Raw genomic sequence first — 16265 nt, 5'->3', positions numbered from 1 at the left:
CAGAACCAGAGAGCCCACATCCCTGGTCAGACACCTGGGGGTCTTCGGCACGTTCCTCCCAGCAGCTGGCGAGGGTGGAGAGGCTCAGTGGCTCCGCCCCTACCCCCAGCACACCCCACAACACGCCAGCACCTCCAGCAGGCGCACAGCGCGGGCCCCCACGCCCAGCACGCAGAGGCACACTGCCAGGCACCTGGCCCCGTGGGATCCGCTCCTGACCCGATCGCTCTAACTCGCTCCTAGGAGGGAAGGCCCACACCAGTTTCTCAGAGCCTGAGGCACAGAGCAAAACCCGCTAAGCACGGGAGGCCAGCGAGCGGGCACCCGGCGTGGGACCCCGTCTTGCCCAGTGTCACTGCTCTTCCGCGCTGGAATCGACTCCCACACCGTCCTTTCTGGCTTCCCCCGCGCTGCCACTCCCGTCCCGTCTCATCCGCCCTCACCGCCAGGCAGGCACCTGGGAGAGGCGTCCCTGCAGCTCCGCCTCCTGGCTCAACCCCTCTGCCAGGGCTTCCTCCAGCCAACCCTCCGCGGCCCACATGGCCACCTGGCCACCCACGGCCCTGACGCCCAGGGCTCCACCTGGAGCTCTTCAGGTGGTCACGCCATCTGTCCACACAGGCTGCAGCTCGCACAGACGACTACAGACGGGCCGTTGGCCCACAGGCATGCACTCACACTAGCTGCACACCACACACGGGCGACACGCCACATACAGGCTACATGCTCACATACACAGGCTACACACTCACACTAGCTGCACGCCACATGCAGGCAACACGCCACATACTGGCTACATGCGACACACAGGCTACACACCACACACAGTCTACACACTACACACAGGTGACATGCCACACACAGGCTACAAGCTCACAGGACACGTGCTCACACACAGGCACATGTTCAGGATGGTAGCTACATGCCTCGCCCACGGGCTGAGCGCCCGCATGGCTGTGCACTCGAGTCCAGGCCAGTGGCGCCCTCCCCGCTCTCCACCAATCCTCCCGCCCCATGCCTGGGGACACCAGCTGGACGCTGCCCAGGCTCTCTGGCCCCTCCAGCAGCTGGAGCTCTTCCTTTCTGTGCTCCTGTCCTCAGGGCCTGGTGCCCTCAGGGCCGCTGGCGCTGAGGAGCCCCACGGCCGCCTGCTTCTGCCCGAGGATCACACGGAGGAGCTGGGGGCCTCCTGCCATGCTCACCTGGCAGCATGCTGTGCACGGCGGCAGCGATGTTCACGTCCTGTAGATGCTTCAGGGTTTCCGTGTGGAAGAGACGGAGGGTGGACCCCGAGGTGAAGGCGACCCAGATCCCCACACCGGCCACGGCCATGTGGGAGATGACCATTCCTTCCTCCTGATGAGCCTCCAGCTGGCTCTGCGGGGGTCAAAAGAGGGCCAGGCAGAGGTGTCATGGGGTAGCTGGAGCTGACGGCACCAGTCACGGTCTCTGAGGTCACACGGTAAGACCTGCTGAGCATGGACTGCAGGGTCCAGCTGGAGCCCTCAGTGACCTGGAACAAGGCCGCGCTCCAGGACCACGGGCCTTCCCACGGGGGGACACACCACAGGAGAGCTGTTCTTGGCCCTGGGCAGACCAAGTGCCCACAGAACTCCCTTGATACTCCCATTATCCTGTTGCCATCAGGGAGTGGACTTTAAAAGCAGTGAGCCAAGGCGCACCCGCTGGGGGCCTGGCCACTGGTGTGTCCTCAAGGGGACGCTGCCCTGGCAGGTGATGGGAGGAGGGAGAGGATGGGGAACGAGTGCAGGCACACAGCAGGGGGCCAACCCTTGGCCTTGGCACAGGCATCCCCCAGCCTGTGGCCATGTGTCCTGGGCAGATAGCAGACACCTGCGGCACCAGGGAGTCCGTCTGCAGACACCCTAGGCACACCACTGTGCAGGGCTGGCTGCTGGCAGCTGCGGGGCCGTCGCTGCCCAGCCAGGCCTGGAGAGGCGGGGCGAGGCCGCTCAGCACCCACATGTAGCCCAGCGCCTACTCGGCCTCGACCTCTCAGCAAACTGAGATCCTGCACGATCCTGAAACTGAAAAATGTAACTTCAATGTCCAGGGGCAGGAGGCCTTACGTGTGTCCTAGGAGAATGGGGTAAGACCCAGCCCCACGCGCTGGAGCACCGAGCCTGCCTGTCCAGTGCAGAGGGCCCAGCTGGGTCAGACTCCGCCAGAGCCACATGCTGCCCAGCACCTAGCGCTGGCTTCGAGTTTAGCTAGATCCCCTTCCAAAGGAAGATTTCATGGGGAGAGGTGAGCTCAGCTGCAGAGCCCCAGAGCCGGCGCGGCGCGGCCCAACCTCCGGGAAACAGGCACCCAGGGGCTGGGGCCAGGCGTCTGCAGGCAGGACCGCGAGGGGCTGGCCACAGCAGTGTGCCGGGACAGACTGCACGTCTACCATCAGGGCTGCACCCCAGTGCCCAGGGGAGGGACGGGGAGCCTGGGCAGTGCAGGGCGGGCACCCGTAACGAGGGCCTCTGCTCTGTCCTGGAGCAGAACAGGAGTGCTGCTGTTCCTCAAGGGCCTGTTTCCAAACTGCCCGCACTGTTGCCAACTCTGACGCCGCTCCCAGGAGGCAGGAACTTCACCTGCAACCACGGCGAAGTCGGTGGATCTCAACACTGGTGAAGGCAACGGCCCGCAAAGGGGCCCGAGTGGAATCAGGCGGTGCACATGGAACCTAGTTGCCTTGCAGCGGCCACCATGAACCGCAGTCAGGCCACCAGCAACACGGCACACAGAGCAGGACAGACACGCAGCCCAGGGGCAGAGGTGTGGCTCAGGTGCCCAGCTGTCCTGCTCTGCCCTGTGCCCAGACCCTGCTCTGCCAACGCCACCTGCCTTGGGACTGTCCCTACAGTAAAAGAAAAGGGGACTGGAAACAGGGGACAGTGACTCCTCAGCCCTGTCCTCCTCCTTCAGAGTCAGGAGTCCTGGGAGCCGTGGTGTCCCCTCAGCCCTGTCCTCTGCTGTCATCAGGTTTCTTCAAACACCTGTCTCCCCCACAATGGCCTCCCACCTCATCCTCTCCTTGACCCCTGCCCTGCCCTCTGCTCCAGGCCCCTGGGACCTCCAACCCTGCCCAGCCCTAAGAAGTCCTTCTGAAGGAGTCACACACCAGGCACCCAACCCTTCCCGGGGTGACCCAGGCTCCGCGCTGTCCCAGCTGCGCCCCAGCCCCTACCTCCGTACTTGTGCCTGCTCTGGGCTTCTCATGCGGATGGACTGCAGGCATGTGGCTTTGTGACGGCCCTCTTTCCTGGACACCTCCTCCAGGCTCAGCCTTGCTGCAGGGGTCAGAACCTTCCCCTCTGGCTGGCAGAGCCCACGTTTAGCCTGTCCTGCATCCTGCACGGCAGCCACACTGAATTCACACACTAACAAACCAGGCCGCTGGACCAGGGGTGCAGGACTCTGTGTGTGAACATAACGTCTCTGGAGGCTGCACCTGTGTCAGGAGGTCCTGGCGGGCATCTGTCTCCCTTCTGAGCAACGACCCTAGTTCCCCACTGGCCCCGTTGCACACTCCTGCCAGCGACACGCATCCTGCGACTGCTCCCCAGCCCTCCAGGGCCTGCAGGTCGCGCTGTGTCTGACTGGCCTTTCCCAGTGACTTCTTGCCCACTGGCTGTCTTCGCTGCAGAGCTCCGGCCCAGGTCCTTCGCCCACTGTTGCACTGGGTTGCCATCGTCCTGTTGTTAGAGTCTGCGATAGACACTGGACATCCAGCCCTCAAATCACGAGTTGCAGGTTATCTCACTCTGCTGTCTTGTGTCTCTTGAAGCCCAGTTTTAATTTTAGTCAAATTCAATTTATCTATTTTTTCCCACTGACTTAGTTGCTTGTGATTTGTGTGAACGGCAGGTGCTTTACCACTGGACTGTATCCCCAGTACTATCTTTCTTTTCTTTCTCTCTCTCTCCCTCCCCCTCTCCGCCACCTCTTTCTTTCTTTCCAGTACTGGAGACTGAGCCCAGGGGTGCTCTACCACTGAGTACATCTGAATCACTTTTCATTTTTTATTTTGAACATGGTCTAAATTGCTTAGGGCCTTGCTAACTTGCCACGGCTGGCTTTGAACTTGTAATCCTCCTCCTCAGACTCCTGAGCTGTTGGGTTATAGGCATGACCACTGCACCTGGCTAGGAGTCCTATCTAAGAAGCCATGACTGGGTCCAAAGTCACAGGGACTGACCTTTCTGCTTCCTGTGAAACCAGAGGATCCCATCACAGGCCTCATCCATGAAAATCCACACAGCAAAATGCCCTGGATTCTCCACGTCTGGGCTGCAGGACAACCTGTCCTCCTGCCCAGGACAACCATGCCCCATGTTGGCACAAAGGCTGACACTCTAGAACTGCCAGACCCTCCCCTGACATTGCTGCAGAGCCCCTGGGCTAACCCTAGACTCAGCATTCCCGTCTGCTCCCGGCCTGTGCTCTGCATTCCAGTGGCCTCTCACATCCCCATAAAAAGGCTGCTTGGGACTGGAGGGTCACAGGATACTAAGACGGGACTACAGGGGACCCACAAGAACTCGGTGAACAACAATCCAGGAGAGCAGTGTAGCCTGTGACGCCCCTGCGGGTTGGAAAGCTCGGACCCTGAGAAGGGATGTGATCGTTCAGTATCATGGCACAGCGGGCTCCAACACGGTCTTCACCCGGTCCAGAGAGGGGCAGGGGAAAGACCACAGCCAAACTACTTGGCCCTGGGGGCACATGAGAATCCATGGCAGTGTTGGAGGCCCAGTCCCTCAGGAGTCTCCCTCACTCCTGGACAGGAGCTCTGCAGGACTCTTCCCAGGTCCTCTGACTCCTCAGGGATCTCCCTCACTCCTGGACAGGAGCTCTGCAGGACTCTTCCCAGGTCCTCTGACACCTCAGGAGTCTCACTCCTGGACAGGAGCTCTGCAGGACTCTTCCCAGGTCCTATGACACCTCAGGGGTCTCACTCCTGGACAGGAGCCCTGCAGGACTCTTCCCAGGTCCTATGACACCTCAGGGGTCTCACTCCTGGACAGGAGCCCTGCAGGACTCTTCCCAGGTCCTCTGACTCCTCAGGGGTCTCACTCCTGGACAGGAGCTCTGCAGGACTCTTCCCAGGTCCTCTGACTCCTCAGGGGTCTCACTCCTGGACAGGAGCTCTGCAGGACTCTTCCCAGGTCCTCTGACTCTTCAGGGGTCTCACTCCTGGTCAGGAGCTCTGCAGGACTCTTCCCAGGTCCTCTGACTCCTCAGGGGTCTCCCTCACTCCTGGTCAGGAGCTCTGCAGGACTCTTCCCAGGTCCTCTGACACCTCAGGGGTCTCACTCCTGGACAGGAGCCCTGCAGGACTCTTCCCAGGTCCTCTGACTCCTCAGGGGTCTCACTCGCTCCTGGACAGGAGCTCTGCAGGACTCTTCCCAGGTCCTCTGACACCTCAGGGGTCTCACTCCTGGTCAGGAGCTCTGTAGGACTCTTCCCAGGTCCTCTGACTCCTCAGGGGTCTCCCTCACTCCTGGTCAGGAGCTCTGCAGGACTCTTCCCAGGTCCTCTGACTCCTCAGGGGTCTCACTCGCTCCTGGACAGGAGCTCTGCAGGACTCTTCCCAGGTCCTCTGACTCCTCAGGAGTCTCACTCCTGGTCAGGAGCTCTGTAGGACTCTTCCCAGGTCCTCTGACTCCTCAGGGGTCTCACTCGCTCCTGGACAGGAGCTCTGCAGGACTCTTCCCAGGTCCTCTGACTCCTCAGGGGTCTCACTCGCTCCTGGACAGGAGCTCTGTAGGACTCTTCCCAGGTCCTCTGACTCCTCAGGAGTCTCACTCCTGGTCAGGAGCTCTGCAGGACTCTTCCCAGGTCCTCTGACTCCTCAGGGGTCTCACTCGCTCCTGGACAGGAGCTCTGCAGGACTCTTCCCAGGTCCTCTGACTCCTCAGGAGTCTCACTCCTGGTCAGGAGCTCTGTAGGACTCTTCCCAGGTCCTCTGACTCCTCAGGGGTCTCACTCGCTCCTGGACAGGAGCTCTGCAGGACTCTTCCCAGATCCTCTGACACCTCAGGAGTCTCACTCCTGGACAGGAGCTCTGCAGGACTCTTCCCAGGTCCTCTGACTCCTCAGGGGTCTCACTCGCTCCTGGACAGGAGCTCTGTAGGACTCTTCCCAGGTCCTCTGACTCCTCAGGGGTCTCACTCCTGGACAGGAGCTCTGCAGGACTCTTCCCAGGTCCTCTGAACACCTGCAGGCTGAGGTGACCTCTGTGGTCCCACATGAACGCTCTGGTGCCCCTCACTGTGTCTCCTGCCTGCCCTGTCCATTTGGCTCACCCTGACATGCTCCCCTGTCCCCTGCTCTTCCCTGGGCCTCCTGGTGAATTCCGTTCCTGCTGACAGGACTGTGCTGGGTCCTGGATGCTCACTGCCACCGTCCTGAAGCCCTTGAGTGAGGAAAGTGGGCCTTGCCCATCATGTAGCCAGTCCTGACCGGAGCAGGCAGGTTGTGGCAGTGCTCTGGAGTAGTCTTGGTGGACAGGGGGGCAGCGGGCTTACTCACCCGCACCTAAGAACGGTTTTCAGCTGGACAGCAGGCAGCCAGGCCCCACAATCTCTGAGACTCGGTTTCCTGTTCAAAAGCAAGAATGCTGGGCATCGTGGCCTCCTTCCACCTTGGAACTGTGCTGAGGGAAGCCAGCTGGACGGGCTGGATAGTTGGGGTCCCATGTGTGGTGCTGGGCTGTGCCTGAGCGTGTCTCTTCCCCAGCAACAGGGTTCCATCCCATGAGAGGTGAACTCGCCGGCTGTAGTGTCTGGCTGACCCTCACCCAGCTGCCCACTTTTCCCACTTCCCCTCTGGTGGGGCGGGAACCTTTTCCTTCTCCTTCCGCCGCCTGCCTGACTGTAGAGCACTGTGTATCACAGAAATCAGGAGCGAGGCGCAGCAGCTCTGATCCAAGCAGACACAGTCGTGGTTCCCGGTCACCCTGGCCCTGCAAACAACCCCGTGCAGCCAACTGAAGCGGGTCGTCTCCTCCATGTCACACTGGTTTCAGACCCCAAGACTCCAAAATTCAAGCCAAGCAGAAAGCTGCATATGCTTGGGAAAGGGCAAAGATCATGACCCCCACGACCCCAAACAGGCGGTGAGATTGCGCGTCTGTTACACGCGAATTCAGCCCCAGACTCGCTTTCCTGTGTGGGCCTGACACCCCATGGGAGGCAGGTGCAGGGACCCGTCTCCCAGGCTGTGGGGCGTGGGCTCCGGAACTACACGCTCTGCATCCCACATGCTGATGGGCAGGCCTGAGCCGCTTCCCCACTGAACAGGAACAGCGGGGAAACCGTGTCCTCAGGAGAGAGCAGAGCTGTGCTGCTCTCTGAAGGGGCTCAGGCACTCTGCGCTAAGAAAGGCCCAGGGAGCGCCACTGCACCGCCTTGGGAGACCCGCGACCGCCAGCGTGCAGCTCCGGGGCAGGGGAAGCGACAAGAGGCTGCTGTCACCCAGCATGCGGGATGCAGGAGGCCTCATGGGGAAGGCTGCGGAAACCATCCTTCAAGCTCTCTGGCACAGCCTTCCAACAGAAAGGAAAAGGGCGTGCAGAGCGTTACCACCAACACTTCCCTTGGACGATCAACCACCACCAAGACGTTCCTGGCCCTCGCATGCTTACTCCAAAAAGAGCGCGTTCTGTAGGAAGCACAACCGCCGCTGGGGCTCTCTGCTGGGCAGTCTGACACACCCTTTGCCCCCAAACAACCTGAGAAGGGACAGTCACCTGCCCTGCAGAGGCCAGCTGAGTGGCTCGGCAGGGCCAACCTGCAGCATGCAGTCAGCACTCCCTGGCCTTCCAGGGACGTGACCACCAAGACAACATCACTGACAGGTGCCCCGTGACCACGTCCCAAGTCTAAGTGCAGGTCTCGCATGGTAGGGTCCAGGGAACAGGAGCGCCAGGTGGGTGGGACAGTGTCAGCACCCACCGTGAGACTGTGGGAGGAAACGGCTTGGGTGCTCCTGCTGCCACGTTCCCTGACAGTGGCCAGCTGCTGCCCAGCAGGCTCGGGACACTGACAAGCCACAGCACCAAAGATACTAACCAGGAAAACAGGAATGCTGTGGTGGCCCAATGGCAGAGGCCGGGCTGCGTGTCCAGGATCCCGAGCTGGAACCTGGTGGATCTAGGTCTGGTCCCCTGCCGCACCAGAGTCCTCTCCTGTCCAGACGGTGTCCAGGCCTGTCTGAGGAACGTGCTTCTGCCAGCAACCATCAAGCTCTGTGCCACCCTCAGCGGAGCCTGGCAGGAGCGCGTGTGCTCAGCACGTGCCAGGGCCTGCGTTCCATCACCAGCACCAAAGTTTGCACTTGCCCCCGGTGACTACAGAACAGGCCACCAAGGCTTATCCTGAAATACAAGGCTTCACGGATGTGCCTCCTGAACTTCCGGCAGAGGGGGCTGAGGTCCCCACCCTGGGGAACTGATTCACTCCCCAGGGAAGGTCTGGGTAACGTTTTTAGAGGCCGAAGATGACCCGAGCTGTTTCTAAATTTCCAGCTATTTACAGTCACTTGACCATGTCCTCAGAGGTGAAACTGGATCCTCACCCCACTGGATAGACCTTCTTTTAGCTGTAGCAGGACACGTTTCATTTATTTTTATGTGGTGCTGAGGATCCAACCCAGTGCCTCCCACATGGTAGGAGACTCTACTGGCTGAGCCACCAGTAGACTCCACCCCAGCCCTGGATAGACTTTCTATTACCTTTTGTGAGGATTAAAGGAAGTTTTAATCATGAGGAGATTCACTGTAATGGATGAAAAACACGTGCCCCTGGCCAGCTTTACTTAGGGACGCGTAGGGGCGAGAGGGGGCCACGAAGGAGCGGGAGAGCCAGCACAGCATCTCTGCAGTAAAAGGGTGTGTGACGTGAAGAACTGAGAAATGTGTGCACACTTGCAGGCTGTACTCAGCCTGCATGGAATGGGACACCTAGGCGGGCCAGCTCAGCAGTGCCAAGAGGATGGTGACAGACCGCTCAGCCGCCTCCAAGCAGCCTCCAGGTCCTGCACAGCCCAGCGCGTTTAACCAGGACCTGCTGCGACCACGAGGCTTTCCAACAACGCTGCTCACGTTTTGGGCTGCACTTGCAGGATTCACCCTGGGCTCTAGCAGGGACGGCCAGGAGGAGGCTGCCACTGTCCCAGGGAAGCTGCGCTGAGCCCTCTTCCCTCTGCGGGACTGGACAGGCCTATGCCTGCACACTGGCCAACTGGACAACACCCAGAGTCCTTCCTTTGTCCATTTGAAACACGGTACCTGAGACCAGTGGCTGCCAGGAGGCAGCGAGGAGGGACGACAGTGGAGCCCGCAGGATGTTTAGGGCAGGGAGACTCCTCCGCAGGGTGCAAGTCCCAGTGCACCACCACACCTGCGTCCAGACCCAGAGAAAGCGCAATGGCACAAGGGGCACAGGGCCGGGTGGGTTCAGAGGCCGCGCCCGGCTGGGAGGTGGCGATCTAGCTTAGGAGCGGGGCTTGACCTGCTGGGAGCCGAGGTTGCTCTGCGGCCACTTGTGGACGGCTGTGGGTCCCAGCAAGGCTGGTCCGTACTGCTGCTGCTGTCAGCGCCCTTTTCAAGTCTTTCCACGTTCTCCCCGGGGTTGGGGGTCTCTCTCAAGGTTTAGTAAGAATTCTCTGTATATTAAGAACTTGAGTTCTTGGCTCTCTATACAGGAAACATTTTCCCAATTTCTAACAGAAGTTTTGATGCTACACAGGTACAATATCAACGTGAAAAAGTTGTAATGCAGTAGCCCCCCCCCCCCCCCGACAGGGCATCTTAACGAAGCTTCTCCAGAGAGCCTCGCCGACGGCTCGTTAACACAATGTCTCTGCAGGGGGCTCAGTGCGGTGAGACACCCTATCTCCTGTGGCTCTGCTCTGCCTGCAAAAGGTAAGTTTGGTGGTGGAGCGCTGACTGTTCTAAGAAATGAAACAAGAGGCGCTTTCTGAGGACTCTGAGGAAAAGACCGCTTCCACGTAGACGGCTCCTGCACGAAACCCGAGCCCCTCCTGCTCCACACACACGGGCACAGAGCTCAGAGAGCGTCTGGACTCGCGTCCAGAGGAGCCAGCCCCTCTGGACCTGCCGTCCATACCTGCTTCCTGAAGATTCCTCGGGTGTCCAGCCTCTGGTGTCCCACCTCACTAAGACTCTGATCTATGTTTCTTCCCTACTATTGAAGTTCTGGCCTCCTGGCCTCCTGGGAGAGGCCTTCCCCATTGCAAGGCCAGGAAAACATTCTAGTGCTTTTTGTGATTTCACGCTGAGAGTCTGAGTGTGAAGCTCCCACCTGCTGGAGAGTCTGGAGGGAAAGGATGGGCTGGTTCTTCAGGGAAGATCCGTGGCCCCACCACGTGACGTGACCCCCCAGCCACGTGTTGATTTCCATTCATCCTTGAGAACTCTGTATGTTTAAAGTGAACATACTTTTAAAGCACTATTTCTGTTACTTGGCAGGTAAACAGTGAGCAATTGCTTAAGTGATTACTTAAATGTTTTAGGTAATCTTTTTTTTTTTCAAATGTCTTTTGTTGTAGATGTACACAATACCTTTATTTTATTTATTTTTATGTGGTGCTAAAGATTGAACCCAGGGTCTCACACATGCTAGGCAAGTACTCAACCACCGAGCTACAACCCCAGCTCCTATAATCTGTCTTTTTAAGCAAGAATCTAGAAGGAAGCCTCTCTGGACACAGGAAGAAAGGGCTGCTTGTGCTCTGCCCACGCAGTCACTGGGCTGTTTCTGAAACACCTTCCCAACCACGCCGCCTGCAAAGACTCACCTCCGCAGCATGAGTCTCGGTGCTGATGATGAAAACCTCACCCCCGGAAGCTGCCCACAGGCTGTCTTCCGTCAGCAGGAGGCTTCTAACCGGCAGGACGCCCAGTCTTATCACTCTCTGAGGTTCTGAATTCCAGGATCCATCTTAAGAGAAAATACTTCTTTTAATTTATTTGAGTTCAGGTAACCATGCACACGGACAAAGCAACAGGATCACAGATCACTTTAAATAACAGACAAAATATACATAGCAGTTTTGATGCTTATGCTTAATTCTAGCTGTGCCCAGGGTCCTAACAATTAACGCCATCAGGAAGTCTGCGTGGGGATGACAGACCAGGGTCCAGGCGGGGCCTGTCACCACCCAGCGTGTGTCCCAAACAAACGGAGCACTCCGCCCGAATCTCAGATGCCTTATCCATGAGGTGGGGACAAAGTTTCCACTAGCCTGAAGGCTGGAGAATCGCAGGCAAGACAAAGTGTAAAAAGCTCAGCATGGCGGCAGCACACAGGAGGTCCCTCAACGCCGATGCATGGGACGGCGAGATCATCGCCGGAAGGAACTGCATTCAAAGTAACCGGGCTGCCGTTCAGAGCTTCCCATTACCTGCTTGACATACGTGGTATCTTGAGGAGAGACTGTATCTTCACTGAATGTGAGAAACATTCCAAACTGAAGGGAAAGGCATTCCTCTCTTCTGATGCTGCTCCCTGTCCTGATGCTCAGGGAACATATTTTGGCTTGAAAATATTTTCAAAGATCTACAATGAGGTCTATCACCCTTTATATGAAGTATGAGTCAATAACTTGAATATCAATAAAAATTACTTAAAGCAAGATTTAATTCAAATTTTAAAGTGACTCATGTAATTATCCTGTCAATAATTAAAATTAATTCTTCAATTCTCAATCTATCCATTAATTAAGTCACGGTGCTTAATTAAATGCAACTAAACTTATCAGTGCCTCATTGCCTTCGACCTCCAAATCCAATAAGCAACTTTGCTCAGGGAGAACTGGTCTTGGCTCTGCCTCTGTGTCCTGCATCAGAAGCACTGGATTTCTGAATATACCTGAATACAGCTATTCCTACTCTGAACAGCTGAAGCTGGACTGTGTGGTCACTACCAGGAAACCGGAGCGGAGACTTTTGTGGGACTTTCATGCTGCCAAGTGGCTGAATGATGTCGTAGGACACTCACAGCCTCAAAGGATACTGGCCTGCCTTTCATTTAGTATCTGCACCAGGTCCTGTGTGTAATTATGTGTCTGAACAGAAACACAGGCATGCACACACATGAACACAGGTGCACACACATGCATGCATGCCCATGTACACACCCACCAACATGTGAACACACATGCCTTCACACTCACACATGCACAATGCACTTGCACACACGTGTGCATGCACATGCACATACCCACTAACACACATGGCTTTACATTCACACATACACATGTACACTTGCATACACATGTATGCATACACGTGTGCATGCCCACTAACACATGCACACACATGCCTTCCCCCTCACACATGCACATGCACTTTCACACACCTGTATGTGTGCACGCCCACTAACACACAGTGCACATGCACAGGCCTACTCATCTGGCACTTTCTGTCTATAAAGTACTGCAGTCTCTACTTATGATGGTTCAGATGAGCGGAGGTTTTCTCTGACATTCCCATGCTCCTAAGGGCATGGTGGCTTCTGCCCACCAGTGTCCAGGATGGTACCACACTGACCCCCGAGAGCATGCCACCTTTGAAACAGGGCTCAAGGGCCGCTGATGGGATACTCTACTCCAGACATTACCCCTTAGTTGAGGATCAGCTTCCACAACTCAATTGCTTTCTGAGCACCTAAGGTGCTCTTTCTAGACACCATAGGCTCGTCTCCAGGTGGGGCCACGTGCAACGTGAATCTGGGCCCACAGGGCTGCCTCTGGCGACAGCTCCCCCTGCATTTGTGTCCCAGGCCAGGGCTCTCAGGTGACCCATGCCACAGTCAGTTCCATGCACAAACCATGATATGCTGAACCAACACTTAATCTGGACATTTCCTACAAAATTCAGATTTCTAAGTCCTTTACGAAGCCCAAGGCAACAGTGAGAGGCTCAGAAGAAACTGCCTCCTGCCCTAGAAAGGTGCAGGCCTTCGGCCAGCTGAGTCCTCCACCAGGGAGAACTCAGCCACCTCATGCCATGACATGCTGCCCGCTGCCAGGGCTCTCTGAGCAGGACACACACAGACACACCTGGCTGATCTCCTGGGTTGCCACGACAGACCACGCCAGCACATGTGGGGCACACACCATACAGCAGAACAGGGGCTGGCCTGCGTGCACAGGGACCAGGTGTGTCCTAAAGTGACTACCTCTGGAGTAGCACGCAAAGCACAACGCCCACCAAGTGGCCAGAGAAAGGGCCAAGCATGATGCCCAATGCCCGCGAAGGAAAACGGGATCACAGATGGAGAAGCATGAAAAGACCAACAGAAATCAGAACCTCCAGCTCCTGTGAGATCCCTGCAGACACACATTCCTCAAAGAAGCCAGAAAGTAGAAACCCGAAAAATGCAAGGGATAAATGGGGCACCAGCACACCCTGGAAGAGGACCCTTAAAATGCAAGTGTGTCCAAGTGCACGGCTTCATGAACTTTGGAGACACGAATGATGGAAACCCAACTCAGACAAAATGCACTAAGAATTAAAAAGCTCCACTAAATTCACAGCAATGGAAGAAATGGGCTCACTGAGCTCAATCCCTGGAGAGTTCCCATGTTTCCTGAGAAGCTTGAAATGTGAAATGCTTTCCTCCCCAGACACCACCTGACAAGGAGGGAGATAGCTGGGACACTGCTGAAACCTGCCACCCAGAATCAGGACACTAAATCCAACCTGGATAAGGCCACAGGGCACACCAGCAGGAACAGGCAGAAAGGAGAGTGTGCAGGTGGGGTCCTGCTGGTTGTGGTGCGCACTGGCGTGCAAAGATGGCAGCGGGAGAGGGCCTGGGTTGCGAGGCAGGCGGGGCAGGAGCAGAGGGGGAAGTGGCCAGCACTGAGGGCACAGGTCCTGCTCAGAGAGCTGTCTCAGGGGGTAAGCGCAGCCAGGGAAGGCCGGGGAGGCCTGGGGCAGCTGCTGGGGACAGAGAGGAGGCAAGGCCCCACACAGGCCACCAGGGACCAGCAGGGCCCAGGGAGAGTCCAGAGGCCTGCAGGGAGCCAGGCCCAGGCAGAGCTCCACCGCCCCACCTGGGGTGGAGAAGCAAGCGCCACCCTCCCAGGGATCATGCGCTGGTGGGGTAAGGGCCTGATGGAGCCCCTGGGGCCATGGAAACAAAGGGGAAGGTCGGAGGTCAAGGCAAGACAGCACTGTGCCTGGGCAGAAGCTGCTGCAGGCCTCCAGGAGGGACAGACTGAGCAGGCTAGGGTGGGTGGGCTCACGGGGGAGGAGGGCTCATGGGCCAGGGCAGGAACTGGACTGTATTCCAGCAAACGTCCCCTGGACAGTTTTAAGCAGGAGAGGGTAAAGACCTAACGACAGTCCTAAAGATCACTAGCGAATGCTGGGAGAACAACTGTAGGAGAGCAAGGTGAGGACAGAGGTGACCGGAGGTGAACGGGAACCTGTGGCTGCCGAGGCCACCTGGAGCAGGGAGTGACATGGGGGCTGGCTGCAGTTCTGGTGGATGGGCCACGGGACAGGAGGGACTCTGGGAGGGCACGCAGACCTGGCTGCAGGACGGCCTCCTCCTGAGGTAGGGAGCGGTGTTGGCTGGAGGGAAACCCGACGTTCTATTTGGAATTGCTCAGGGTGCGGGTGCTACGGCAAAGGGCACTGGACATGGGAGCCCAGGGTATGAGGCCAGCCCACGGGCAGTGGTGTGAGTTAGGGGCCGTAGTGTAGAAGTGGGACAGGCAAGGGTGGAGAGGCTGATGTACTCAGGAGGCCCAAGAACCTCAGAGGCCGGAAGGACCCTGCCGGGGCGGGAGGAAGCTGGATGACCCTACATGGCTTGAGAGGCTAAGGGGCCCGGGGCCGGGCAGACAAGTCACGGGCCTCAGTGCCGTGGGCAGGTGGTTGCAGGAGACAGGAGCACGGGGCTCCAGGAGTGAGCGCTGGGCAGCGTGGGGCCCACGGGTCCAGGAGGCCTCTGGGAAGGAGAACGCTGCGGGGGCCTGGGACCAGAGGTGGCAGGCTCCACGGGTGGGTGAGACCCAGTGACCCCAGGCACGGCGAGCGTGAGAAGTACCTGCAGCCTTGGTGTAGCTGGCCACTGAGCCATTGACCAGGCCAGCGTACAGGCCCTGTGGTGAGCAGGCCAGGCTCAGGACAGTGGACTTCTCAGGAGTGAAGAAGTGCTGAAGCCTCACTTTCTTGGCGCCTTGGCTGCTTTTATAGATGGAAATGCTTTAAGAGGAAAACAGGAGTTCATTAGCACACTGCCCACTGAGAGGCGGGCGGCCACCAACACCAGTGCGCCCCTTCCCAGCCTTCCTGCCGAGATGGGCTGCATGTCCAACAGGGCTGCAGCGCTCTGGCTCCTTACTTGTATCTTAAATAAAATTCTGGGCCATAAAAATAATGAGTTCTTTATGGTTTGGACCTTCATATCAGGAAAATCGTTTTGACTTTCTGTTAAAGGATGTCAATGTCCAACATGATGATAACACCGAACTCTCTGTCTTATTCCAGAACATGAAACGCGATGTGCTTTCAGAGCATCAGTAAGAACGCAGGCCTCAGGGACGAGCAGTGGAGGTACTGTCCCCTGGGGAAACTGCCATTCCCCTTTGGGGGGTCTCCCAGGATAATTCCCGCACCTGATTCACTGGAACTTGAGGGCGGGACCCTAAAGCCTCCCCATATCTTGTCTCTCCCACGTGCTGCCCGGCACTGACGCCCACACCTGTTCCCAGGAAGGCCCCAGGGTGCTGGGATGGCCGCGCCAACACCGCCACCCCACGTGGCCTCTACCTCCCCTCCTCGGTGCCCACGCAGATGGTGGGCACGGCCGACGTGCTGGTGGCCGGGGCCTCGGGGTCCACGGCGGCACTGGGCTCCCGCTGCGGCTCCTCAGCAGGGACGTACACCATACACAGGATGCGGGAGTCCACGTTGAAGCACTCGATGACTTTGGGGTTGGAGTTTTGGAACGAGACAATGGCGATCTGACCCATTTGGCTGCTGCAACTTCCAATCTGAACCAGGGAGTTAAGAGGAGAGAATGAGGGGCACATGGAGGCCCCGGGATCCAGGAAAGGCAGGCTTCCTGTGAGGATGGAATCACTCGGGAGGGGCCGCCTGCGTCTGAAGGGCCCGCCCCAGGGCCCCTTCTCCTTCCAACGTACTTAGTTAGGTTTGTGAAGATCTCAATGACAAGGGCGTAACTCTGATTTTAAAAAGACATGCATTA

The 16265-nt window shown here is 57.8% G+C and overlaps 1 protein-coding gene across 1 annotated transcript in view; it reads right to left on the bottom strand.

The window, feature by feature from the left end:
- ARHGEF10 (Rho guanine nucleotide exchange factor 10) overlaps window positions 1-16265 on the bottom strand; it is a 115325-nt gene that overhangs the window by 7846 nt on the left and 91214 nt on the right. The window contains 4 exon segments of the mRNA XM_079142911.1: window positions 1203-1377; window positions 10837-10979; window positions 15102-15259; window positions 15827-16050. Of these exon segments, the coding sequence (XP_078999037.1) occupies window positions 1203-1377; window positions 10837-10979; window positions 15102-15259; window positions 15827-16050 (700 nt within the window).

This window comes from Sciurus vulgaris (genome assembly GCF_902686455.1).
Source record: "Sciurus vulgaris genome assembly, chromosome: 5".
Lineage (NCBI taxonomy): Eukaryota > Metazoa > Chordata > Mammalia > Rodentia > Sciuridae > Sciurus > Sciurus vulgaris.
Note: the sequence above shows the minus strand (reverse complement) of the source record. Positions and strands in the feature narration are given on the sequence as shown.